This window comes from Drosophila yakuba, chromosome 2R (genome assembly GCF_016746365.2).
Source record: "Drosophila yakuba strain Tai18E2 chromosome 2R, Prin_Dyak_Tai18E2_2.1, whole genome shotgun sequence".
Classification (NCBI taxonomy): domain Eukaryota; kingdom Metazoa; phylum Arthropoda; class Insecta; order Diptera; family Drosophilidae; genus Drosophila; species Drosophila yakuba.
Window position 1 is genome coordinate 7252950 of NC_052528.2, and position 26854 is coordinate 7279803.

Genomic DNA, 26854 nt, shown 5'->3' on the forward strand with positions numbered 1-26854 from the left:
GTGCACTACATACAAAATAAATTGCGTAAGTTGTCCAGAGGCAAAGCCCACGGACAAACAATTTCTGTGCAGGACACTCTGGGCGTAATGGAGTCGCATTGGGTCAAGCAACACAGGAAAACAAATAAATAATGAATGACACACAAAGGAAAATAAATAATAAATATGCATTTTGCAGGCCGAACACTCAAGTGCTCGGAAATCATATTTTATGAACAGACATTTGTACAAATAAATAAATATTTAGTTTTCTATGCAGGCGTTTAGGCCAAACACGGTTTCAATGGCACAAACAGCATAAATATGGGTCAAAATGGCGGTAAGGATAAGTTATACAGGGTGATGCTCAATACTAAGTCCAATTAATTTATATTTAAAACCATTATATTTAATAACGTGGAGCTATGAACTATGTCACTCATATAAACACTTTGAAATAATTATTCAAATTCTTATTACGTGGGTGGTTTACCACATTTGCGACACCCTGCCGAGTCGGTATAAAACCATTTAAGGATTTTCAAAAAAATAGCCAAACGACTGCGGCGAGCAAAACAATTTATGTCCTTTTCTCCTAGATTGGCTTTTGCTATTTTCAATTTTTCCATGCGAATGTGGGCAGAATTGTTTTTGAGTGCGTGCGATTGTGTTGCAAATTAATAGCACTTATTTGTGGCTTTTGATGGCCGAAACTCAAAATTCAATTCCAATATTTCGATCAAATTATCAGCACATGTAATGACAATTTAATTGAATAAATAAACCTCAACAAAAAATGCGAAGGAGGGATAGGGGACACCCAATGAACCTTTAAAGTGGAAACTCGCCAGAATAGCAGTCATGTGGTTTGACACGAACCGGAAACAAGGCCATATGACATTTGGTAATTTCATAGAATTTTAGATTATTTATTGTGTCATGCTCATGTTTGTTTCGTATGTCGGTCCCCGGCAATTGCCCCATAAATATTCATATACACCAATTTCAGTTTTCTTGTTTTCATTTGGACCCAAAATACCTCAACAACATTTATGTGGTCGCGTTGCCCCGAAAGACCAAAGCAAAATGAAGTTCATTTCGGTGGAAATTGATTTACATTGGCATTTTTATGTCGTCCTTGTTGTTATTTTTGCATGGGAATCCTGCTCATATGCTCATTTTTGGCTATGCACTCAAAATATTTAATTCAAAAACAGCCCAGGGAGATGAGACTGGACGAACAGGTAGGTTTATCAAAATGTTGTCCCCAACATTTTGTTTGTTTTCGCATTGTGTCCACGATGCAATGAAATGGAAATCTATGCAAATGCATTCTCCACAGCATCACGGGAATAATTACAACGATAATGAAGATGAATGAGGTTGATGATGGCGATGACGCTGAGTTCGGGGAAAAAGGACATTCTGCCACTGGACGGCTCATTGAGGTAATGAACATTTCGCTCCTGCTAATGGTTACGGGATTTAAATACTTTTTGGACAAATTCTGATTGGCTAGTGATTTAATGACATAGCTTTAGGTTGGGAGCTCGTGTAAATATCAGAATCCCGCAAATGGAATTTAGCTGGATTTTTGGGTGTTTAAACTTTTTGCTGGTATACTTGTTGATGCCGGAAAAAGTTGGTTCATTTATTTAAAATGGGTATTGCTCCTATACTCGTTGCACTGATTTCCCTTACTTTTAAGGCGCATCCTTCAATACTTTTTTTTAGTTTCCTCCAAAGTAATTTCACCAACATATATATACATTTAACAACTTTCATAAGTTCCAAAGCCAGATGCAATGCCTGATAATCTTTTATTGGTGGCCACCCGGTTGCGCGATAAGAGCTCATTAAATTAACTTAAAAATCTCGTAAACAGATGGCACAAGTTTTTCGCGAAAAACACCAGAGAACAAAAGGGAAATGGTGGACAAGTGGCCGTAATGAGCGGTAAAATAATAACGATCTATCCGCACCCATTGTGCTCAGGCAATATGCCAATTTTAAGTCCTCGGCCTTAAATATAATCAATTAATAACTTAAAAAACAGGAGGTAGATTGGCAGGCAAAGGAAGGGAAACCACCTGGAGGAAACCGGGCTTTATACTCGTACATATAGTATATATCGACTACGGCAAGGCAGGGCGAGCGGAGAAATGCGAATTTAAGTGAAATAAATGACTTTTACTTACTAATTAATGCCGTCGTAGCCGGCGCCCAGTCCAACGTGATCGATGCCTGCGACTCGCTTAATGTGATTAATATGCGCTGTGTGTGTTGAAAGTGTGTTGGTCAGCGGAAGGATATCCGGTGGCAGGGTTGCCATTCGTCGTCGAGTTCATTAAGCGCCATTGTTGCAGGTCGGACGCCATTGTTGTTGTATTTGCCGTCATAAGTCAGCGTTATTAAAATGTTCGCAAGTTTGAAGTGTGTCCACGTCAACCCGAAGAGCAAAGGAATGAAAAAAGAGTGCAGAAGTAGGCATTAGAGGTTATTAGGTTTTATTGCAGTGCAAACACTTGACAATCGTTTTTTTAGTGAGTTTATTGAAAAAATCAAATTATATAGCTTATAGTAATAAAAATATGCCTATTGCAGCTCATTTACAATGGATTAATCTATTATAAATCAACATAATCATATCTTCGTATAAATAATTTTTGTAGTACTTCTCGCTGTGTAGCCAAAAATGTAGGTTGAAAAGAAAAAGACATCGAGTCAAGGAAGTGATTACGAGACCCATTTTGATGGCTCGTCAAAAGCAATGCCGCAAAAATCAGAATAGAAAGACGGTAAAGGGAGTGAACAGAAGAGAGAAGGTAATAATGAACTAACTGAAACAATAGCCTGACAATCAGGATTCAGCACAACAAAGAGCAACCGCGACCAAGTCACTGGCCTTTATTGATTTTGGATGGGACAGAGTTTCCTTGAAGGCATTTACAAGGTATGCGATAAGTTACAATACAACCCATTTCATTTTTTATGTCAAATTCCTAAAAAAAAATTAAATATTAACTAAAATGGTGATTATGATGCAAAGTTAGTTTGAGATGGGACCTTCAATTTTCAAAGGAAACTGTTACTTTTTTCATATTTCAAATATAAAATGATAAACGGTCTTCTGCTGACGCCTAACGAGATATCAAACTTAAAACATTATAAATACATGGATACTCACTAAAAGGTACACACAAACTATAAAGGTATCCTTTGCAAAAATGGCACTTACCGACTGCATCGTGCACGGTCGAGTTGTCGCTGCAGGAGAGGAACTTCGAGTAGAAGTTGACCATGACCAAGCCCCCGTTCTTGGCCAGCGCCCGCAGGATGTCGTCCTGGACATTGCGGCTCGTGTTGCAGAGCTCGTAGGCGGAGGAGTGCGAGAATATCACAGGTGCCTCGCTCACCTCCAGGGCGTCCCTCATCGTTCCCTTGGAGACGTGGGACAGGTCGACCATCATTCCCAGTCGATTCATTTCGCGGATGATTGTCTGGAAAGCAGAGGGATTCGCGTGAGTGGATTTATCAGAGGTGTGCGTTGGTTAGCCACTGATTAGTGGTAAGAAGCTGCTAAGAGGCCGCTCCCTCTATTGTAGTGTACTTAATGGGGGATTTCCTCAAGAGCGAAATAGCGAGGGCATAAAACCTAAGTCGCATGTCATAAAACATAAGTAATGACCGACGGGGCAGAGGACATCTGGAAACCGTTTTCATTATGCATGGGCTTTCATTTAACCTTTGAGTGCCCGTTGACCCCTAACCCGCTGCCGCCCTAAGTAAACTGATATTGCTGGCTGGCGGAGTAATTTGTATTTATGCGCGGATTTATGGGGATTCATTGGGCGAATCCGTGGTCGTGTGTATCTGTGGGCTTACATAATTACTAATCTGATGCAAGCTGCCCCTGCCCGCACTATTAGCCCCAAGGAGCGGCACAAATTATGTGGGCAAAATTTATTACACTGTTGGCCGTTAAATGAAGGAACTGTAATTAAACATTTCAATGGTGGAACCATTACCCCAAATGAATCCCTATCTCGCCAAAGATTTTCAGATATATCTATACGTTTGGCTTACAGCTTTGATTTAATTGAGAAGAAACCAGCAAACACATTGTGTAATATTTTCAACCATATTAGTTTAGTCAGTTTACTGTACTAAAGTTGTACTAAAAGATTTCCTACTTTTTGGGGAGGGACGCGAAATCATTTTACAATATCCGACATTTAAAATTGGTCGTGTAATTTCTTGTGCTAGAATAAAGGAACTGATTAAAGTTAGCATTTGAGGTATCTAGAGTTTTAGTTGCCGTAATCGCAGTCGTGTAAGTCCCCGTCTAGTGCTATCCTTTATCGGCTGGCCAATTCGCAGTGTATTTTATGTCCGATGCCGGTTAGCAGATAATTTTTAATTGCAGTCACATATACCCGACATATCGGCATGCCAATAAATACATATGTATATACACTCACCCACACAGATGCATGAATATATTTATATAACAGCCGTATAACCATGTCAATTGGAGGCAGCGGCATTTCGGTGCCTCTCAAATTAGCCAACAATTTGTTGTTGTTTGCTGCCTGTTTGTGTAGTTGTGTGGATCTGTGTGTGTTTGCAATTGGGCGGGGTGTGTACCTAATGGGCGTGGCATTAAGGGCGAAGGCGAGCACACACACACAAGCTCGCGACGCAACTAATTGCAATTGTGTGCGTACGAGAAATGTGAATTAAATGCTTATTGTCGCTTAATTACGCACACAAAATGGCACATAGAAAAGGGAGAAAGGGAGAAGGGGCGTGGCAGGATTCGATTTTGAGTGCTACTAGGGCATTAAATCTTAATTAGAGGTGCATAGGCACAAATTGGTTTTATGCACTTGTCTGTCTGCGTGGGTGTAGTAAATTAAAACTGTGAAATTATTTGGTGATTAATTACTTGGCAAGGCAACCGGAAATAAATAATTTGTTAGGCAATATTTGCTGATGTATTAATGCACATATGTATTGATATGTATTTGGCTTATTTGCATATAACCCAAGCACGGGCCATCATTGTGCAGTTATAAAATATACATAATTACAATAAACTCAATAGAAATCTGTTTTTCTCTCCGGTTTATGGCAACGATATTCGAACCATTAAATTGCATTCGATGCTGTTCAGTTACATTTAATTGCATTTTTAATTGGGGGTTTTCGGTTTATTTCCGGCAAATAATCAAAGGAAACAAATATTCCCAATTTCCTTGGCAAACTAATTTCTCCCACGGCAAACAGAAGTTTTAATAATTGTGTGTGCAAATACTCGTAAGTATGCGTAATGGCTCGATTCGTGCTTTTACTTTGACACATTTTGGCCTGCGGCCTGTGTGTCCTGGAAGAAGGACATTCGAAGCTCGAACAAAGCCAGGCAGGCAACAATGCTTTGGGTGGAGAATGTTTAACAATGACAGGCTGGCATTTTTCTGTCGCTCAATTCTATGGAAACTTTTCACATTTACTCATTAATGTCAGCAGGATTTCGGTAGTTCTTTTTTATTGGTTATTATTTGTATATGTTTGCCCAACAATACGGAACTCCTGACAGTTTGACACGAGCAGAAAAATCGCTTCGATTGTTATTAATTTTGTATCAATGGCTTTTATGATTTAAATAATTTTGTATAGATTAGCCCCGAAGCTTTGCTGGAATTCTTCTTTTTTTGACAGCTGTATTCTGTATGCTGACCCGCCATCAATTAAATTGAAATAGTTTGCATAGGTATGGCTCCCGAAAAATGTTTAATATGCAATTTGTGAATTTCGGTTACTAAGGCCAAACACAAAAATTGTATTTCACATTGCATAAAGATTTACCAACTGCAGGGGCAATTAGTTTAAGCCAGCATAACAACAACCAACAAATCGCGTTTAAATTGAATTTATTTTCAAATTAATTTAAAATTTTCGCTAAATCTGGGAAACAACACAGCAAAGTCTGCACATGCGAGAAGTGCATAAAAACTCTGTTTGAAATAATCGCCCGGAAGAGTAAATAAATAAACTCGACACGGAATAAATCCCAGCAAGTTGTTGGCCCTTTTCACAAGAGCATTAGGGTACAATGCAAAAACTCATTAAAACTTTAAATTGAAATAAAATAAATGCATACCCACATAACTTGTATGAATAAACTGAGCTGCAAGTGTTTGCGTTCGTGCTTTGCATTTTGCAAAGTGAAAATTAGGGAAAAGAGAACTTACGATTTTTAATAACTTTTACCCTATTTTAATGGCTTTCAAAACTATTTATAGCATTTTTTTTATACAACTCTGTAGGTTTATCAGTTTAGATCTAAACTTTGTTGCGGCTGAAGAAAGATATTATTATTCGAAATTTTTCCAATATCGAAATTGCCCTGGCAAGTTGCACTTTCGTGTATTTTCCCTTTCATCGCCATGATGCAGCTTTTCCTGACCCAGTTATCAATTATCAATTATCGCTTATGCATGGCAAATAGAAGAAAATGCCAATTTGTAATTCCATTAGCCCGGGACCCATAACATTTGATTTATAAGTTTGAGTGCGTAAATGTGTGCAAATGCATACAGGACCAACGGCATGCCCGGGAAATGGGCTGGAGGCTTGGGGAAAACCGCCATCGTCTTGGGTTACGGGGTTGTTTAAATATTTGAAAATCCATTAAGCATATTGACAATGCCGATGTGTCTGTCTGCGTAAGGATTTACATGGGCATGGTCATGGAAGTGGGCGTGGAAATGGGCATGTTTGTATGAGGGAGTCCGCATCCCGGCTCTTATTTAAATATGGCCGCCTTAGGGTTTTCCTCTTTTCCTTTTCCTTTTCGCATTTTTCTTTTCCCCCCCTGCTTCGACTTGCCCCTTCACATTGATTTGAGCCCCGCTGAATGGATCATTAGTGCAGCTAATGGCGCAGACAATAAATGGGGCGGCCACGCCTACAGTTTGAATTTGAATATGAATTGAAATTGAAATGGCACCAAGTACACTGCGGAATTCAAACTTAAAACAACTTAAAAAGATGCGAACGTATTGATGTATGCAAAGGTTTAATGAAGGGCGGCGTAGTTTCTGACTGAAATTATACTAAGTAATTTGTCCGTGTGTATGGAAATAAGGATGGCAAAAGGAGCCCCGTCCGGGGGGTTACCACAAACAGACGCCGCTGGCATTTCCGTCCAACCGATTGGAGTCGTCGAATGAAGGAGGCGCCAGGACCAAGACATAAAACGGATTTATTAGGTCATTGCTGGTTGCGGTTGTCAGAGGTCGTGAGAATCGAGGGCAGCAAGGAGGAGGACTGAAGCTTGGGGGGAGTGGGAAAGTCAAATTCTCGGCAATGAAGTGCGGACTTGGCGCTGGATTCAGGGCTCATTATTTTGGCCAATAATTTTGAAAAATGCGAAACCACATTCTGCTGACACAAAACCTGTCAGTTGTCAACAATGTTATTAAAGGCATCTAGAAAATTAAATTGTTTACATGTTATGCCACAATCGTAGCATAAAATGGTTAATTCCAAGCCGAGTTCCACCTTCTAATTACAAAAGGGATAGTAAAGCACCTTCTTCGAACCAAAAACGATTAATCTTTTCCAGCAACTCCCTATAGCTCACTCTTTTAATCATTCAATCCCCGCAGGAATATTGCCCACGATTACCAATCAAACGCCAAACTGCAGCGAAGCACACTATTTACTCAAAGCTCAATTGCAGGTCATACAGCCAGGTTTGCTTTGGGATACCAGGATCCCTACTTATGAGCTGTCCTGGAAGACTCCCTTCCTTTTCCGCACATTTTTTAAGCTTTTCACGAGTCTCAGCACGCCTGAACGAGCACAAAAATGCTCTAGTCCTTCGTCAGTTGCGTTTTGTTCACATTTCCCGGTCTGGCTGTCTATCTTACTGTCTGAGTCCATAATTGAGGCGCTTACTTGAGGGACGGGGAGTGGGGCAATGGGGCATAGTGGGGAGCAGTCAGAGAGCGTGCAAAGTGCTGGGGAAAACTGCAACTGGAAAAACAGCCCGGGGCACAAGGTGCACAGGGTGCACATAGCAGATGCTCGAGAAGAGCACCAGGAATCCGACTGAGATAAGCAGGGAAAATGAGACACGGCAGATGCGATGAGGCAAAGCAAACACCAAGCTAGTGAAAATATGCGAACAGCGTAATGAAATTGTTGCAATAAATTGCTTGGCAACCAAGGTAGAAATTAATTGGATAAATATTTTGGTTATGCCACAACATCTCAACCCAGCCAGAGAAAGTTAATTACAAGTCCAGCTGAGTTTTTAAATGAGTTTTCCCTTTCAGCTGGAGCTTTAATTTGCATACTTGGTTGTACTCAAAATATAATTCATAACTGGAACATCTTAGACTTGGTTACTCCACATTAAGCTTGGTTTCTCTGAAAGAAATCAATTTAGTTCGGGGAATAAAAGCCCGCCATAAAAGTATTCCTCTGCAGTTGAGTAGCACTTGCAATAAAATATTTATCTTATTATTCGGCCAACTCTGCCCTTTAACGGAGCCCTTCATTTTAGCCCTTTTCCACACATATCCAGCAAGCAGAAAATTCCAAATTTGCAATGCAAATTTGATAAGCATGTTATATCCTCTTCTCTGCGCGGGTAAAAAAGAAAACTCTTGATGCGCCTGGTTAGCTTTTCCACCTCCCACTTTTCCGACTGTCTGACCTTCTGCGAGCGCTGGCATTAAAAAGTCAAAAGTGGCAGTTCAGACTCTTCGCACAGAAGTAAAAAACCAAAAACAGTGTCTTTACTCTGTTACGGATATGTCAACATTCGGCTGGCGACATTGCGCATACGACGCGTTGAGCATACGTGCCACGTTATTTAATGCATTTTTCAACTAACATTGACTTCGATTAGCTTGCTAAAAAATTCATTAAAAACTTTTAGCTGCCAAGACAGCGAGCACACATTCAACTAGCAGCTCCAGACTCTGGCAGGCGGGTTGAATATTTTATAAAGTGTCGTTAGTGAATAGCCACCTTTCTCCACCCCTGATCCCAATGCAGAGCACACAATTTGTTGCAAGCGAGCAAAAATCGAGCAAAAAACAACTGGCTAAACGTGCTGCAGCGGAAAAAAATCCAGGAGCTGCAGTTGGCCAAGATTGAGACTGGGAAATGGATGCTCCTGTTGATGGCGACGTCTGAGCCCGCAGGGTTTTCCTGCTGGGAGCGGGTGGGAATCTGGGGAAACTAATAGACAGCGACGTGGCTGTTTGGGATCTTGGCCCAAGATGGATGACAAAATGTTTGGCTAGAGCATTTACTTGGGCAGGTCGGGAGTTGAGAGGTCAGCCGGTTGCAGTTGTCAGGTGCAAACGTGAGTCCGCTCAGAAAATTGCCAATGTGGAAATCAATTTCATCAATTTTCCGTTGCTATTCCCTATAAGGGCGACTATAAAGTCAATTCGTTTTTTCCTTTTCTGCTATTTCTGCTAGAGCTCGAAACGGATTAGGAACTTAAACTTTAATGACAGCCAAATGTGATTTATTTGAGCGATTATCGAACTGGAAACGTGACAAAAATAATGTTAAATAAATTGACACGAATATTTAGCCATGTAGAAATAATCGATCTCGATTTGAAAAGGCTTTTGTTATAATTTCATTCAAACAGATGAACACTCATAGTAGTCTTGAATACTACAAGTCTAAAAACAAGTGACACTCCAGGACAACCGAATCTTTGGTCATATTTTCTCCAGCGAAATTGTCACACCTTTGCCATCTCCAGGGTGCACCTTGTAGCATACTTAATCATCTCGACCCGAAAGAGATTGCCTGCACACCAATCGGGGATTCCCCGCACAGCTGATTGAAAATGAGGAAATTGCTAAATGGATTTCGGCTGCTCTAGGCCGCCCTTTTTGGGTTCACATCAAAGGGGGTGCACAAATCTGCTCCAGCAGACTGAAATTGTGTCTTAAGCTCGACTCAACATGCATTAGCAACACGCTGCTGGGCCCATCGCAGTGTTAACAACGAGGGGGTCAAAGGGCGTGGGTGAGGGTGAGGGGTGCCAGGTGAGGGGTTAAAGGTTGCTCAGCCCGTCGACGGGCCAAACAAAAGCCGCTTTTGCAGTTGTTGTTACAGTTGAATTCAGGAAGAAAAAAGGTTCGCCAAAGAACGGAAAAAAGACAAAGCCGTTACACATGTGTCAAGGTAATAACGTTGCCTGAGCCACAACCGGGAATTGTCGAGGGGGTGGCACCAGATATGCCACTCACCCGCCCGGCAATTCCCATAGCTCATCTACAAGTGGGCTCAAAATACTAGAGGTTTGCCTTTATACATCCTCCACCATTTTTATTTTATTTATTTGTACCTATGAAATCATATTTTTAAGTGAAAGTAGAGGTGTAGAGCATACTAATTTAATTGAACTATTTTTAACACTTGGCACATAGTAATCACTTATTTAAATAAATACTTTTAATATAAGCACATTTGTATTATAAAGTGTTAACCATTTTTATATCTAAGTAGTAAAATAATTCATTTTACTAATAGACTCCTAGTATTTCGCTTCTAACTGTGCCATTGCCATCTTTGTCTGTCGACAGGTGTGCACAATTTCCAGTTGAATCTCAGCCAGCTTCGGAATGGCCGGATTGGGCTGGGAGTAGTCTGAAATGGGTATACTGGATGGCGAGAGGGAGAAGGAGATCTAAGCGGAGAGACACCTAAGCCCACGCTGCCCATTCCCATTCCCATTCAGATTCCCATTCCCATTCCCAACTCCCCGAGTGTCACATTTTAGCCCTTTCATACGTGCCCAGACAATGGTAAAAGGGTCAACACTATTTCGGGACTCCGCACCTCCTGTGGGGCTTCCTTGGCCACTACTGCGATCCTTTTCTCTCAGATTTGAGCGCATGTTATTGGCCAGTAGAAAGCTGTGTAAATAGCATTTAAATCCCAGGTATCTCCACTTCTTTTCTGGTCTTTGACTTGTTGGGAATTTCCAAGTCAGGGAACATGGAGGGTCTGTGATATAAATACGAATTAAAAGGGTGTGCCCAACTATTCGAAAATAAAGATTATTTGACAGATTTCGGTGCCACCAGACTTGAGAATATTTACAAATTTACAAATTGTTTCTCTGAACTTGCGTCCGAACAATTTCAATAAATCAGAAGGCAAAACGCCCATGCGAAACTCCCCCAAGACATTTCTCACATTTTGTGATGGATACTGCAGAATATTCCAAATTGAAGTGCTCTCGATTATGCAACAATTTGCATCGGTCACAAAAGATCAAGCATACCTGCGCTGGACAACAATTAAACCGACACAAGGGATATCACATCGTTGGGCAGATACGAGAAACATTTTAAATTGAAAATATTTTTCCATTGACACTACTGCCGACCGCAGAGCCCTGTCTAAAAAATAATTTTAAGCAACGCAAAAAAGGGGCAAGAAATGGCATTCCTGGCAAATTTAAATGCAGAGCCGAATTTCTTTGGGGAGTGAACATACAGTTTATTGATTGTGCATTTGAATATTTTATTGCATTCAACGTAAAACCGCAAACTAAGTTGCATATATATGCCGAAATTCTTTACCATGTTTTATAACACTCCCCCCATTCATTTTGGATTCCTGAATTTATATAGTGCCAGAATTTTGAAGCAATAATTTGTTGCCTTTCATCTGTTTGAATGTGTGCCTGTTTTAATTAAAATACCCATTCACATAGCTCACTCTTGCAAACTATTTTTGCCAGCTTGGTCCACAGTTTTTTGTATTCTTAGGTAATCAAATTATGCTGCAAATTCTGAAAATTGCTTTTATTGTCACAAATTCCTTATAAAAAGATTAAATGCGCTGATGGCAATAAGTTAAAAAATAATTCAAAATCAATATAATCTTTTAATGAAATTCTTAAAAATGTAACTCCAGTTCGTTGGCTTCAAATTCTTGGTCACGTGTCGTATACGTAACATGCATTAAAATGATTTTTAAATATTTGGCCCTACCTAATGTGTAAGCACTTGCTTAAGCTTTTCATTAAAAAATTTATACGATCTATGAGTTTCTCGATATTAGAGCAATCTGTTTTAAAGAATTTAAAGCACTGCAGAATAAGCGAATTGAATTGTTTATCAATCGCAAAAAAATATTACATGTCACAGTTAAATGTAATTTAACTCTTTACAGACAATTTCATATTTAAGCCCACTTAAAGCCGTCAGATACAATTTTATATGATTATGTTTAACCTTTTCCCAAAATAAGAGTGCCTAAAAGCCCACAAAAGTGTTTTCCGCTCAGACGCACCTTTAAGGTAGGCGTGGCACATCCGGCACCGCCCCCTTGCCAACGTGGCAATTAATTAATGCTCATTAGTGGAGGAGCGGAGTCCTGACAGGACGAGAGTCACACACACACACACGCACACTCACAGACACAAAGAGACGACGCATAAAATTTGATAAGCATTTAAGCATGTAACTCTGCACTTCCGGCTTGCCGTGTGTGTCAGTATGGGTGCGTGGGTGTGATGGAGGGGGACAGATAGAGCTAAGAGACAGTCAACTAATGCACAGGCTGCAATGATTTATTATTAGGTAGCTAAATTATTCACGCGCCCGCTTTGCGCTGGGGGAAGGGGGGAATGAGAGTCTGAGGTGGGGACGCAAATAAAGATTAATGATGGCGTTGCTGAATTTTTGCACGCCCAACCAACCTGTCAGCCCTGTCTATTTAACTGTCTAACCCAACCGAATCTCAAAATACACTGTTAGGAAATGAAGTTCCAAGGCAAGGAATTAGAAAAAAAAGATTGAAACAGAGTCTCCTGCACTATTCTTTTATTTTCTACACATAGAATGATAGGAGTTGCAGCTGCTTTGAATGAAATATGAATGCTTGCTTAATTTTTAGATCATTCCCATATACAAATTTCCATTGATGTCTTTGCTAGGGTGCATTGAACTACATTTTCTTGAACAGATTTTAGTTTGTGAGCATGTAAAGGTGATTTGAAGACAGCAACGAAGGAAAGGAACATGTCATTCTAATTGACACCTTGATATATAATATTAGCTCCAAGTTCTGCGGCTAATTGATTGTTCATTTGATTTGTACAGTGTAGTCAGTCAGCTCTTTTCCCTCTGACCCCTGCCACTCTCCCACTTTCTCTGTTGTTTTTGAACGCTCCTTTGTGCAGATTTCCGCATCCATCGTGGAACATATTACATTACGTACAGGGCGGCCTCGTCATCATTCGCATCGTAATTCAGTTGTGCGTGAAATTTATGCATACGTGTGTTTGCTTATGTATTCGTGCATATAGATGTGCATATATATGTATTTGTAAGCCCAAGTGTGTGGTGCTATTCCATCTGGTATTTCGCAGTTCTGGTTCTGATCCACATGTTTCATTTACATTTTTCCCGCAAACTCTCTGTTGCTTCACCTTTGACGTTTTAGTCGCGGTTCGTAATTCCCATTAGAGTAAAATCAGATTGTGGGGGCGTGGCAAACGCGCTTTATCGAGGTGTACAGAGAATGCGGCAGGATTTGCAAAGAGAAATCGTATCCTGCACATTTTTTGATGGGGTAATCTTTAATGCAGTTGGTATTTCCCATCAAAGGTAAACTAGCTGCGCGTTCCTGCGTTATATATAATAATAACATTTATTCTGGTACGCTTACTAAGCTAGCGGAAATCATGTTAATTAAATGAATCAGACATCTACAACTCTAAGCTATCTCTTTTTGACAAACATTACAGTATTTCGGATATGTCTGACATGAAAACATATCCTTGGACGAAAGTCTCCAGCCGCTCTACGCTTGCTTAAATTAATAAAGCTATGGCTTATTTACTCCTGTTCTCGACTCATCAATTGCAAGTCAAGAAACTATATGTCTGTCCAATATGCTGATATGTTTCTCTCCAATGATAACAAACAATAATGGGGCAACAATGAATCATTTTCAATGCCAATGGGCAAACATAACTTAATACAATTTCAGCTTATTACTTGAAGTCCACACTCGAAACCTTTGATTTGATTAACATATAACAACGACTGTCTGGGTACCGATTGTTGTACCAAGAGCTTAGTAATCGATGCTGGGCCAGTGCATTTTGACCCCAAACGCAAATACAAATACAATAATTTTCAATTAAACTCGAAAAGTGTTTTGCAATATCCGAAGCCAACAGGCAGCAATAACAATAAGTGAAACTGGCATGTTGGCAATTTAGAACACAACTCGCCTTCTGACAGCAGCTGCCTTGCGGCCAGGCCGTTGTAATTTTAATTAAGAAGGCCACCGAAGCCCACCAGCTCCTTGGGATCCTGGCTCAAATATTCATCCAGCTAGCCAAATGGTTGATGATGATGGATGGCAGAAACTGACACAAGGTTCGGGATTTGTGGGCCGTGTGATAGTTGGAGATTTCTCGCCTGAGTCACAGCTCAAAAATAATTTTCCCTTGACTTTCAGTCTAGCATTTGTGTTAAATACGTCAAAATGGCCAGACTGATTTTTCAATCTGAGCACTGGATAATACAAAGTAACTTCATTCCGGGTATTCGTTGTATTCTGAAATCATACTGCATGTATAATTCGTCCACAATGAATTTACGAATTATTTTCGGTGCACTCGAAACAGCTAGATTTGCATTTAATTAAACGCTCAAGATTCAAACGCAGTCAACACTTCTGTTGACACCAAACAAAGAATCTTTTGTTTCGCAGTTAATTTTGAGTAGTAAAATACTAATTTTATATGCACTTCCACAAGAGCGTAAACAAAAATGAACAGCCACTGCTTTTGTTGTGCACTCATAATGAGCTTCCGCTGCTCGGTTGCTGAACAAATTTTGTGGAGCTTTTTGCGAGTCCTATATGGTTTTGTGTGGCATATCGTTCCACAAACCACCCATACGAGACACATTTGACATGCAACGAACTCTGCCCGTCTCAAAACTCAGCCCGCTGTTTATATTTTGTTCGGCTCTTGTTCATTATGTATTTAATTACGCTTTTGTGCATTCTACAACGCACATGCACTCTCTAAGCCGCAAAAAGTTGGGCCAGAGCACGAAAAAGTTGCTCTGAAGGTGCCCAACTCCGCTCCTGGAACCCTTTGTCTACTTAAATGTCATTAATAATTTTTGCAACGCCCCGACAACTTGAAACTTTACGTGTAAAATAGTCAAACTATGGTTTAATATCCAATTAAATAATTTTGAAGCGCAGTGTGTGGGGAAACATAACGACAGATATCAATGAAAAGAGCAATGTTTTAACATATTTCAAACCAAACTTAAATTAAAGTTTAATCACATAATCTAATATTTTTACGCTTTTGACCAATTATTTAATAGAGTTTAGATTTTCACTAAACCTTTGAGAATTTAAAAATTTCCATTGGTCTTTTCACAAAAACAAACAAAATAGCATAACAATGCGTTTATAATTAAAATGTCCACTCCCGTTTATGAAAGCAATTAAGGAAATGCTCCACCTTCATTTTGAATGTTACGTAATTAGTAAATGTTGCCTTGTAAATATGCTGGTACAATTGTTATTATTGATGGTGATATGGCATAGCATATGCCATTAGGCAAATCAATAAATATTTGATTATATTTGTTGATTTGCAATTATTTGGTTGGGTGTAATGTATAAATTAGAAATCGCCAATCAATGCGTTCAACCAGAAATGCGAAATAAATATGTAATAAATTATAAAATAATGAAAGCATTGCGATATTTGGCTTCAATTGGTGAAATTAAACATTGAATTTGAAAATTATTATTCGTACACTATTTTTTAATGCAGGCTATGAAGAAACCAAAGTCAAGGATTTGCTTAAAGAAAAGTTCTGTCCTGTCTTTAAATTGCCAACTGATTTTATAATCAATGATAATACCTCCTGCAGTCGAGCTAATTTCCGTTGGAGCCTTGAAAAATATTTATATTTCTTCCACCAATTGGGCGCCATTCTTTGCGAAGTGTCTGGCACATTGTGTGAAAACTGACTCTATTGGTTCCGCCGCCTATTCCTCAAAGTTGCTGGCAGTTTCCGCAGCTGCCACTTTTAGTCCTCCCGCCAAGCAGCAATTGCAGATTGCATTATTAGCCATTGTTTGAGGCATTCTGCGCCGTTTTCCCGTCATGGTTGTGGGCTCCTTGTTCGGCTAATTCAATTATGCACCGTCTACGTGTGTTTGTTCGGCTTCCCCCAACTGGAGTGCAATTGCAGTGATGCCCATTACACACCTGTATGCACTCACTTCTTGGCACTCAGTCACGCATGCGACCACCATGGCAGCAAAACGAAGCGAAATGAGTTTATAACAAGAATAATAATAATATGTTGGCAGCATAATGCACAAACATTTTGCCATTTATTTACGCCAGCCAAAGGAGAGAGAAGTGAGGGAATAGCCAGCCCACGGGGCGGGCACGTAATGGAAATGAGTTAAAAAGTGTTGGCCTTTAGCCTTTCACATATGCTGGCTGGCTGGATGGAGAGGGGCGAGTGGAGGACTGGAGGAGTGGGCCTTTACACGTTCCACGTGCTCGGGGTGAAAATGAGTGGCACTAATTTGATGCGACATGGAATTAAATTTAAATAATTAAACACATGCCTTTTGTGCTCCTACTTATGGCCTAGGGCTTCCTCTCCGCCGTCCCCCTCTTTTTAAATTAATTTCAAATAAGCCACCAACGGGCAAGAGATATCGATTGGAAAAAGAGATGTACTTTATGGGCAAAAAAACATTTCACAAAGAGACTTAATATGTAAAGAATTTGCTTGAATATTTTAAACATAACACAGTAATGTATTTGAAACTATATTTCACCACTAAGAAGTATTTATAAAACCATATACATTTCACATATATAAAATGCATAATAACCAAGTATATTAAATACGAACAAATTGATTTAGTAGTGCATATAAAGTCACACCAGACGATCGCATCTCATAAAATGCAAGACCCACCTCCCGTTTTACTTTCTTTGCCATTCAAAACAAGTTTATAAATGAAAAACCCTCGAGGCAAATCAGCTCACTTCGCTTAAATGTATACAAATAGAGCAACACTTGTGGGTGAGCGCATTGGAAACAATTATGCGAATATTAAAGCACTTGTGTGCGATTATTTTCACCTTCGGGGGCCTTAGCATACTTTTCAGCGTTTCAATGGCTCGATGACAAATTGCAATTGAAACAAAAGCGTATAACTCCCATTTTACTCAATGTGCTCTCTAATATTTGAATAGCTGCGACAAATATGTGGCCCAGGAATTCCCTGGTTGATTAAAAATGTCGAATCAAAACAATAATTTCTGTACATTGGCCGAGGGACAATGGAAAGTGGGCGAGTGCACAGTGCACATCAGTATTGTGCATGTCAGGCTATAGATTTAATTAATGTTAACACGACGACTTTGACAGGCGCACCATACAAATAGTTTGAGTCCATACACAGGCGCTAAACGCACACAAAGAGACTGCACTTGGCCTGCTGATGACTGACAAATTGAAATGGTCGCTTCCTGCCGCCTAAGTGACTGACTTCGACTGGGAATATAAAGCTATGTGCTCGTATATAGGCGGCGAGTGTGCATGTGTGTGTTGCATTTGCTTAATGTCCATTGTCCGGCACACATACCCACACACACAGAAAGGCAGGAGTTCTTGTCATGTCTGGACTTTGCAGCTGCCACTTGGTTTGTTGGCACTCAAGTTGACTGGCCGGGTTTATTGTAAACATGTGTGCTAACAACTCAGGATGCTTAGGACAACAACACACTCTTGTCACTAAAACTGTGATTTAATATGGCCAAGATAAAGGAAGACAAGCCAGAATACCCCATCAATAAACCCGGGCTCATATGTACAAATATCTGCAAACGTTTTTCAAACCGAAAAACCAGTAAGCCAACTTCCGTCGTAATGCAGTTCAGCTTTTATATAACATTAATATAAAGAGTTGAATTTCATTTATAAGGGTATATAAATATTATAATATAAAATATTGATACTTATCTACAGTAATTTAATTGTGTTACCTTTAACTTTATTGAAAAATCTGATCTTATAATAAAATGGTAAAGTTTGCTATTCAAAGTACATATAGAGTTATCCTTCTAAAGTTTCCATCAACTTCGCTTCCATAAAACTCATATTTTGCCAATCCACTTCAATTCACTTTCATAACTTTATGTGCGCGCCATAAATTTCCATGCAGATCCCCCAAATTAATTGCCACTGACTTTTTAATTAACTAAAACTAAATTTCGTCCGCCCGCAACCCCCTGCAATTTGTTTGCCACGGGCTGGTCTTTGTATTAATAGGTCGTAAAGATAAATTTCCAAAAGCTAATTGGTTTATTTGTCTGGCATAAAATTTGGCCCCAGCCGTGGCAACAATTTCCGCGCTGCATGAGTGCCACAACTAAAGCGCTGGAAACAATGCCAAAAATTCGATGAGAGTAAAGAAGAGCCATATAAATACAATAAATAAAATGGAAAACTTTCTGCCCGTCAGGTTGAGTTTCGTTTTGGTTTTAAATGTGCGGTTCGGGTTTTTACACAATTTTTCAATTTCATATTGCGACTTTTTTTCGCTTTTCCGACTTTCCGATTTTCCGCTGATGTCATTGCGCGCCACGAAGTTTTACTATTATTGCCGTTGGTTTTATTGCCGACTAAAGCAAAGTGTGTTGTCATTTATCGATTTTATAGCAACCGCACACGAATCCCCTCACCCCTTATACCTCATCGCCTACCCAACACGTTCCGTGGCTTATCGAATGGCCATATCTGTATGGACAACGCCTCTGTTTGATTTGCACGCATTAAACTGTAATCTGGTCAAGGTTTGCATGGATTGTTGTTTTGGCCCTCCCTCTGGGATCGCTTAATGCTTTGTTTATATCCATTTGCCAATTCATCTGGAACCACTCTACCCCGAAATGATCTCAGCCTCAGCTGAGGGAGCAAAATATTTTGATTGATATTTCGATTTTATGACTCAGTACTGGAATGCAAAGAGCTGGAGGGGCCTGATCATCTGTAAATTCTGATGGATGTGTTTGAAAATGTGGAGCACTGGTACATAGAAATTCATTAAATAAATTCCCAATGACTCAGCCTAACTAGTAAACACTAGTGTTGAATATAAAATGTATGGTATACATAATATGAAGTATAGATATTACATTATTCATGCCGTGACCTTTTTTGTGTAAATTATTTAAAATGCCGCTCCCAACCACCATAAAAAAATACACATACATTTTAATTTGTATTCGTTTCATTTTTTCTCGGCTTCAGTTTCATTTCATTAGCCTAATCCAATACAATTCTTCTGCTTAATGTCTACACATAAAGATTGGTTTACACAAAGGATAAAATGAACATACTCACATTTATACACAATGTAAAAAATAAGTTAATTACAGTTACAACAATATATGTATGTAGGTAGGTTTGAGTTTCGAATGCATAAATGCGAAAATAGAGGAAAATCATGATGCAATCATATACATAGGTATGTTTTTCTGTTTGAGAGTTTCGTGAGTTTTACAAATAAGCAATATGTATAAAGTTCACTTCAGCACCTTGAAGTTACCCTTTATGTGGCTCAATATATTCGTTCTTTAACATGAATAAAAAATAAAGTTCTGTCAACAGTAGTGGAAAACACTGCGAGTTTCCATTTACAACAGTATATAACATTTTTATATATATATATGTATTTAGGTATAAATAGATTCATAATAGGTATATGTAGTTAGATATATATCAACAATTGCCCAGGTAGCAAGGTTTAAGAGTAAACGTAATAATAACTACAGATATAAATATAAATTTTAAAGGTAATAGTTCTCTGTTCCTATCATTTCATTACTTCAATCTATACTCATTATCCCCATCACACATATCATATCCTCCTGTTTATAACAACAACAACTAGGGTTACAAATGGCACATACATTTCAGATCAAAAAGCTTATACATTATATAGTAGTATCATTGTTTTATGCTCGAAAAACAAGTAAAAAGTATCTCTTCAGTGGCGTGAAATTTCATTTCGACGCTCGTAACAACAAAATTCATTCCTTCTCTGGCTTTTGTGGACAACAAAAATACTCAGTATTATTGCTTTAAGGCGGTGCCCGGAATTATAAAAAAGAAATCCAGGCATCATCAAATGTGGACCACAAGTATTTCGGATCATTGTTAACCATTGTTGAAGCTTCAGTTCCAGCTCCAGAAAAAAAGTAGCAACACACCAGTTTGCAAATAGTACGATCCTTGGCCTTGTCCGACCCACTTCACTCCTTTTTGTTAAGGAAGTGGAGGACATAGTGGAGTACCAGGTCGTAGCAGTACTTGTACTCGGTCATATTCTCGACTAGCTGAGGACGATGTCGGCGCACAGTCTTCACCGCCTGGAAGACATCGACCTCGCCGTGCTGGATGACCTGCTCGATGCACGCATTCGCGGCACAGTAAACACCGGCACGACTGCGACCATCGGGCGAGACAACGCACACAGGCCCGTAGTCGACCTTATTTCGCCAGATCTCGACCATGTTCATCAGGTAGACCAGCGAGTTCGTCGAGCTGGGCACCTTGTGACCCATGGGCCAGCAGGTCAGCTGGAACAGTTGGACGGTTCGCGTCGGGGCCTTCACCCCGGCCATCATTTCGGTCAGCGAGACGATCTTCTTGTTGATCTTGAACTCCCACTGCTTGATGTTCGTATAGCTCTTGGACATCACATAGTGCACGGAGAACACCGGTCCGTACTTCTCCATCTTCGACTTGTTCGGCCAGAAAGAGGGATACTGCTGCGACTGCGAGGGCGGCTGGCACAGGACCACAACGGCCGAGCACTCCTGATCGTAGACCAGGGACCAGAACTCGCCCAGCGTATGCTTCATGGGCCATTCCGTGACTATGTACTCCCTGGGCTTGGTGTACCCGTCCACGAACACCGAGTTTATATAGTCCGTAAAGGCATTGCCCTGGAAGGAGGTCAGGTAGGGCCTGAAGTTATCGGGGGGTACGCACAGGACATCCCTGTTCTTCTCGCGATTATCTGCTCGGTGACCGCCAGCGCAATCGCCTATGGTGAATCGTGGGGTTTGCTTGCAGATCTGATCGTACTCCGCCTGATATTCGTTCATTTTGGTGCCGGAATTCCTCCTGGCCTTGGCCTTCAAGCGATCGGAAAGTTCCGAGACCGGGAACCAGGTCTTGCCGCAAATGATGTGCTCCTCCAGGGTGTCGTATATGAACTTGTATTGCTCCACATTCTCCACCAGACCTTTCCGCGATTGCCTTAACTTTTTAAGGTAGCCGAAGACATTAAAGCACTCCTCCTCCTCCGCCAGCTCCAGATTGGCATCGATGGACATATAGACTCCCGATCTGCCGCCACCATCGCTGCAGTGCACCAGGATGGGACCCCTCATGTCATCCTCGTCCTTGATTATGTTGCCCACGACCAGGCGGACTCTCCTCCGGAACTCCAGTAGGGCATTGGAGAAGGGGCACGAGTGGGAGTACCATTCGGTGTAGTGAAACTGCAGGATCAACCGCTCGTCGGTCACCTCCTGCTTTTCGTTCATCTTGTAGAGCCTGAAGGTTCGTATATGGAAATTGGCAAGCTGCTCCTCCCTGACGATATTTATGAAGATATCGCCGTACTGCTCGTGAACCTCCATGTTGGGTGGCCAGTACTGGTGGCACATTACCTTGGCGAAGTCGAAGGTCTTCGTCAGCATCACAATGGCACTGATGTTCTCCTGCCAGACCATTCGCCAATAGGCCTGGACCGTCTCCTCGACAGGACCCTGGGTCACTATATACGCGTTCGGCTTGAGCAGGCTGTCTACATAGGAGGCGTTCACATAGTCCGAGTCCTGCAGGCCACCCACCTTCTCCAGCACCACCCGATTGTAGTCGTAGGGAATGCACTTGGGATTCTGATTCTTCTCCAGATTGTTCTTCTTCAAGGCATGCCGACAGGTGTTGCTCTCCACCTTGGCCGCAGTTTGGAACTCAAGCTTGTAGAGTACCGGGAATTTGCGGCGCAGATCGCACAGTTTCAGAAAATGCCGGATATCGATGGGTCCGTTGGGTATCGTTTTCGACAGCGAGTTGTTTTCATCGCGTGCCTCGAGCTTTATCCTTTCGAACGACAGCAGTCCGCTGTTGAGCATACTCAGCTTGATGGTGTTCGGTATGGAGACGATGGCTCGGCTTTTCCTCTGCTGCTTTTCCACATCGTCGTAGCGGGCAGATGACCTCGACCTGTGCTTTCCAGTCTTACCACCCCCCGCCCCACTACTCCCACCACCCGTGGCCGCCGTCATATCTGCTCCTGCTCCTGCTGCTGCTGCTGGTGATTTTTCTTCGTTTTCCGCTGCTTCTGGCTTTCCCACAAGCTGCTGCGTTGTCATCATCAAAATCACGATGCCAGAAAGTGTCGTCGTCGTCGATGTCGATGTTGGTTTTGTTATTTGTGTTCGATTCGTATAGAGGAGGAAGTAGTCGATTAGTTCCCTTGCCTCTGCATTTTCAGCGATTTTTCTTTTGGGTTAGTACATATTGCATTCCAAAAAACATGGGCGGGTTAGTACTCGAATTTGTTAGCTAATGTGTTCACCTTTTTGTGGCTTTATGTGCGTTGCGTTGCGCGTTTTGTTTCGTTATAAAAAGAATTTCGTGTATATTCTGTGTATATTCGTATTTTCTTGCTTTTCCGTCCTCCCTCTCGTTCCCTCGGTTTTCCATTCACTTCACAGAAATAACGCGACGAGTCGATTTTCAGCAGCTGCCTCCTCGTTGTTGGGGCGAAAATCGTTCGGCGACTGAATCCGCTGCGCCCCAAAGAGCTGATTCGCATCGAAACTATCGGTTTCCTACCGCAAATGCCGAGGGAAACTCGTGGCAAGAGCGAGGAAAAACCAGCGAGAGAGCCGCCGAGCGGGAAAATGCTCACCAGAGAGTGCGTTTTCACCATTGCCCATGTGACTGGCGCCACTTGATGGGCGCAACAGCGGTGGGGCGGGTATTTTTAGATGGCGCGGGTGGACAGCGCTAAGTGGCCACCGTGGGTTAATCGTTATGGAATATATTTTAATGTATTATTTTGCGAGTATTAAAAAGATAAACGGGTAAAATTTAGCTTAAAACGTTTAAATGTAAGGTGCGAAATAGAGATAATCAATAACCCTCAACTTTGACTTTAAAATATGTTCTTTTCTTCATATTTCTGATTTATCTTCGTTTCGCTTCAACGACTCTTAACCAGGACATTTCAATTATACATTAAAGAATTATTGTGTTAAAGATATTTTATGTCCTCTTGTTCATATTTGAAAAATATTTTAGTTCGAATGTCCTGTATATTTTTATCACTGTGCCATTCACCTTATAGTATGAATGAAAATTTTGATTTTCCCATTGCCTGTTCATTTTAGCTTCGCCTGAAATTTTCCATTTACCAATACCGAAGCAAGTTTTCCTCTCATTCTGGCTGGGTACCTTTTTTCTCTTCTCCCGCTGGGAAGTTCTCCCAGCGCCTGCGCACTGATCAAGTTTTTCACTTTTCACTTTCGTATTTTGTTCGCTGACTATTGTTTTGAAATGTGTAATTGAAAATTCCGCAGGTTAAATGAGGAAGTGACGCTGGTATTTGCTGGCATTTTGTTTTCCATATTTAATTGGCAGGGCGCTGGTTGTTGGAAAATGGAAAGCAAACACGTCGAAATATATCAATTTTATGCATAAATAATTCGAGAACATATTCCGTCCTCAGTAATTTACATTTCCTGCTCGCAAGCAGCCAGCTGTGATGGTTTGTTGATATTTTCGCTGCCATTGTTATTCGTGTATTCAGCTGTATGTGCTCGGCTTGTTTGGGTGCACATTTCTGCACATTTTATTTCCGCATGCACTTTGTCTGTCCCGGCGAACCACTGCAAATAGCATTTGGCACTAGCCCACGAAAAAGAGGAAGCGGAGGCCCGCCAAGAGTAGCCATCAAAAACAGAAAGCCCCAACAAATTGCAATTTCGGTGTAATCGTGTTTGAACCTCATCATCAGGGTTCGAGGTGCTCTACAAAAAATTTCACATTTTAAAATAATTACACGCGAATTCGACACGAATGCAAAAGCGTCTAAAATAAACACAAGTAAAAATGCAAGGGTTGCATACAAACTTGCCTGTGTGTACTGACTGCCTGAGCAAGGCCAATTTTGATTAAAATTTGATTGTCACCTGGCCTTGATGCTTGATGGCACCAAGTTTGATGACCTTACGTTGATTGAGAGCCCAGAAATGTTGATGGAATTTCAAGTTCAGATGGCTTTTGATCGCACGTTTTTATTGGCAAATTTGGCTCGGGGAAATTGTAGTAACAAAAGGTCAGATTTTGTTTTTGGATTTATTCATGGGATCTATTTCGAAATGAATGCTCATTAAGTGCATTTTCGAAGAAATAGGTCAGATGATCAGATCTTTTTATGACCATGAAATCGTGGTCCTGTAAGAATATTTAATATATTTTGTACTATGCCACGTGCATTTTACCTCTAAAGGTTGAGTTCTTTTCTATGGGCTATGGGCTAGAAAAACAGTAGTTCGAATTTCAGGTGTTTCCACCTTCCGCGGATTATCTAGAATGCCCACTTGCATATTCCCAATTAGCAGGTAACCATGAAATTGATGCCCCGACTCTCAGATTGCGTCCAGTGCAAATCCATGATAGACTTAAGTATTCAAGCAGCCACCGCTGCTTTTGCCCCATTAATTCCCGAAGCCGGCCACAGGAATCGGATTCGGATTACTTCTGAGGAGGAGTCCATGGGCTAATTTAATATATATGATCCGGTTGGTCGGGTCACACGGAAATCCCGCAGCAAAGCCGCTTGGCAATTGTAAACTGTAGTAGGCACCTAATTTGCGAACTGTTGAGCCATTAGAGGGCACAAGGTGCCAGCAGTTCCCTTCTGCCCGCCAGAGCCCCAAAGTCACCCAAAACTGCCGCAGAACGGGCACTTAAGTACACAACTACCCTCTCCAGAGCTCTCCACGGTTTCCCTTCAAACACTGGGAACAAAGTTTGGAATTATTTCTTAGTAATGTTGCTTCCTTTTCTTCAGATATACTATTTTATATACCTTTTTAGCATCTCCAGAAATCTTTACTTATCCTGATCATAGATTAATTTCGGAATTTTAAGCGACGAACGTGATTAAGCTGCTTAGAGTAAAAGTTTTCTTTTCTCAGTGTACTTTTCCCCACCCATTGTCCCGCTGCACATGTTTATGGCTAAGCCAACAAAGCGTTGACTGCGGTTGACCCCAGTACCTCAAACAATAAAGTTGGTGCGGGGAAGAGACGGGGACAGAAAGGACGCCTCATCAGCGACCAAATCCCCATGTAAGCTCCATAAAGGATAGCTACCCACAGCCGAGTCCCGAGGCCCGAGGGCCAGGGACCAGGGACCAAGGACGAAGAAGCGTTCAACTAATTAGCATTAAATCAGCTGTAACAGCACACTTACCTTGCCGAAAATGGTGAGGCCGCCATGTTTCATGTTGAAGGTCGGCGCGTCCGCATAGCTGGAGTCCGCCCAGGGGGTGTGGCAGGTTGAGGTCAGCGTCATATAGCGGACCCCAATGGCATACAGGGTGCGCAGTACCGCCAGGGATCCCCCGAGGGAGTGACCCCCCTCCACGCCGGTCAAGGAGCACAATTGCTGGTTCTTGTGGGCATCGATAATGTCTGCAAAGTGATTTAAAGATACAAGGGTGCATTCAATTACTCGAACAGGAACGATCGGTTGTTAGGGTTAATTAAATTAAATTAACGAATTTATTATTTGCATCTTTACATAAATAAGTTTTCAAGGGCTAGGCAAAGAATTCACACTCCAAACATCATGTATAGCCTTTTTGTATTATTTTATTTTTTTCCTGAAGATTTAAAGAATGAAAATGCTTTTCCCTTCAAGATTACAATTGATTTCTTGACATAACTATATTCCTGCTCCGGTAAAGCAAGTGTATTGTAAGCCTTTTATAATTTAAAGTCCTTTGTAACATTGCCTCAGCTGCGTTGAAACAGATATTTGGCTAAAATGTTTTTGGTGTTTTGTGGTTGGACGCATCCTAAACTTCAATCTTGGCTCGGCATTGTTTTTTTGGCCATGAGTAACATTTGTTGTTCTGTGGCCTGTCATTTGCTCGGCTGCACCCATTGAGCTCTTAGTGCATTGTGGTTGGTCCTGGACTGTAGGTCCTGGGACTTACCAGTCCTCCCTGCCCTCTCAATGCCAGTTTAGCTCTGGCAAACAAAACATTTCGCTGGGCCATGCAATATTCACGCTTGTCTTGGCCCGGGTAGCTTTGATCTGTTTCTTGACATTTTATTTGGCTGCCAACGAGCACTTGTCAAAATACTTGAGCTCTGTTCACTCATTTATGAACATTGTTTTAAGGCAGCCAGGCTTGAACCACGTTTGTGTAAAGTTTTTGTGAAAGTTAAGTGAAGCTTTGCCTAAATCTACCCTCAATGGTCGGTGGCAATGTTAAAATGACTTAAAACCATAATTCTGACTGGCAAGTTAGTCAAGATCTTGAAGGGCACAAAAGGTTTGGAAACCGTAAACTCTTTACGAAAGGAATTAATTGCAATGCGAATTATATTGATAGGTACTGTCTTCATCCTATTTCATAATGAAAATACTATGGAAAATAACCCAATGAACTATTTGAAAAGCATTTCCAGGTTAATGGATTT

At 41.0% G+C, this 26854-nt stretch overlaps 2 protein-coding genes across 5 annotated transcripts in view; both read right to left on the minus strand.

The window, feature by feature from the left end:
* Nucleotides 1-26854, minus strand: part of LOC6529563 — a 124424-nt gene that overhangs the window by 1979 nt on the left and 95591 nt on the right. For all 3 annotated transcript variants that reach the window (XM_039373189.1, XM_015196616.2, XM_039373188.1), the window contains 3 exons: nucleotides 25617-25837; nucleotides 3218-3479; nucleotides 2178-2253 (listed from right to left, as the gene is read on the minus strand). In XM_039373189.1, coding sequence (XP_039229123.1) covers nucleotides 2178-2253; nucleotides 3218-3479; nucleotides 25617-25837 — 559 coding nt within the window. The remainder of the gene's footprint in view (nucleotides 1-2177; nucleotides 2254-3217; nucleotides 3480-25616; nucleotides 25838-26854) is intronic.
* On the minus strand, nucleotides 19323-22940 carry LOC26534939 (receptor-type tyrosine-protein phosphatase kappa). 2 transcript variants are annotated; one of them, XM_015197370.3, is made up of 2 exons: nucleotides 22711-22940; nucleotides 19323-22489 (listed from the first exon to the last, which is right to left on the minus strand). In XM_015197370.3, exon 2 carries the CDS (start codon nucleotides 22415-22417, stop codon nucleotides 20369-20371), a length of 2049 nt encoding a protein of 682 aa, XP_015052856.1. In that variant the 5' UTR covers nucleotides 22418-22489; nucleotides 22711-22940; the 3' UTR covers nucleotides 19323-20368. The 2 variants fall into 2 exon arrangements, with proteins under 2 accessions (XP_015052856.1, XP_015052855.1); XM_015197369.3 differs by having other exon boundaries at nucleotides 19323-22492.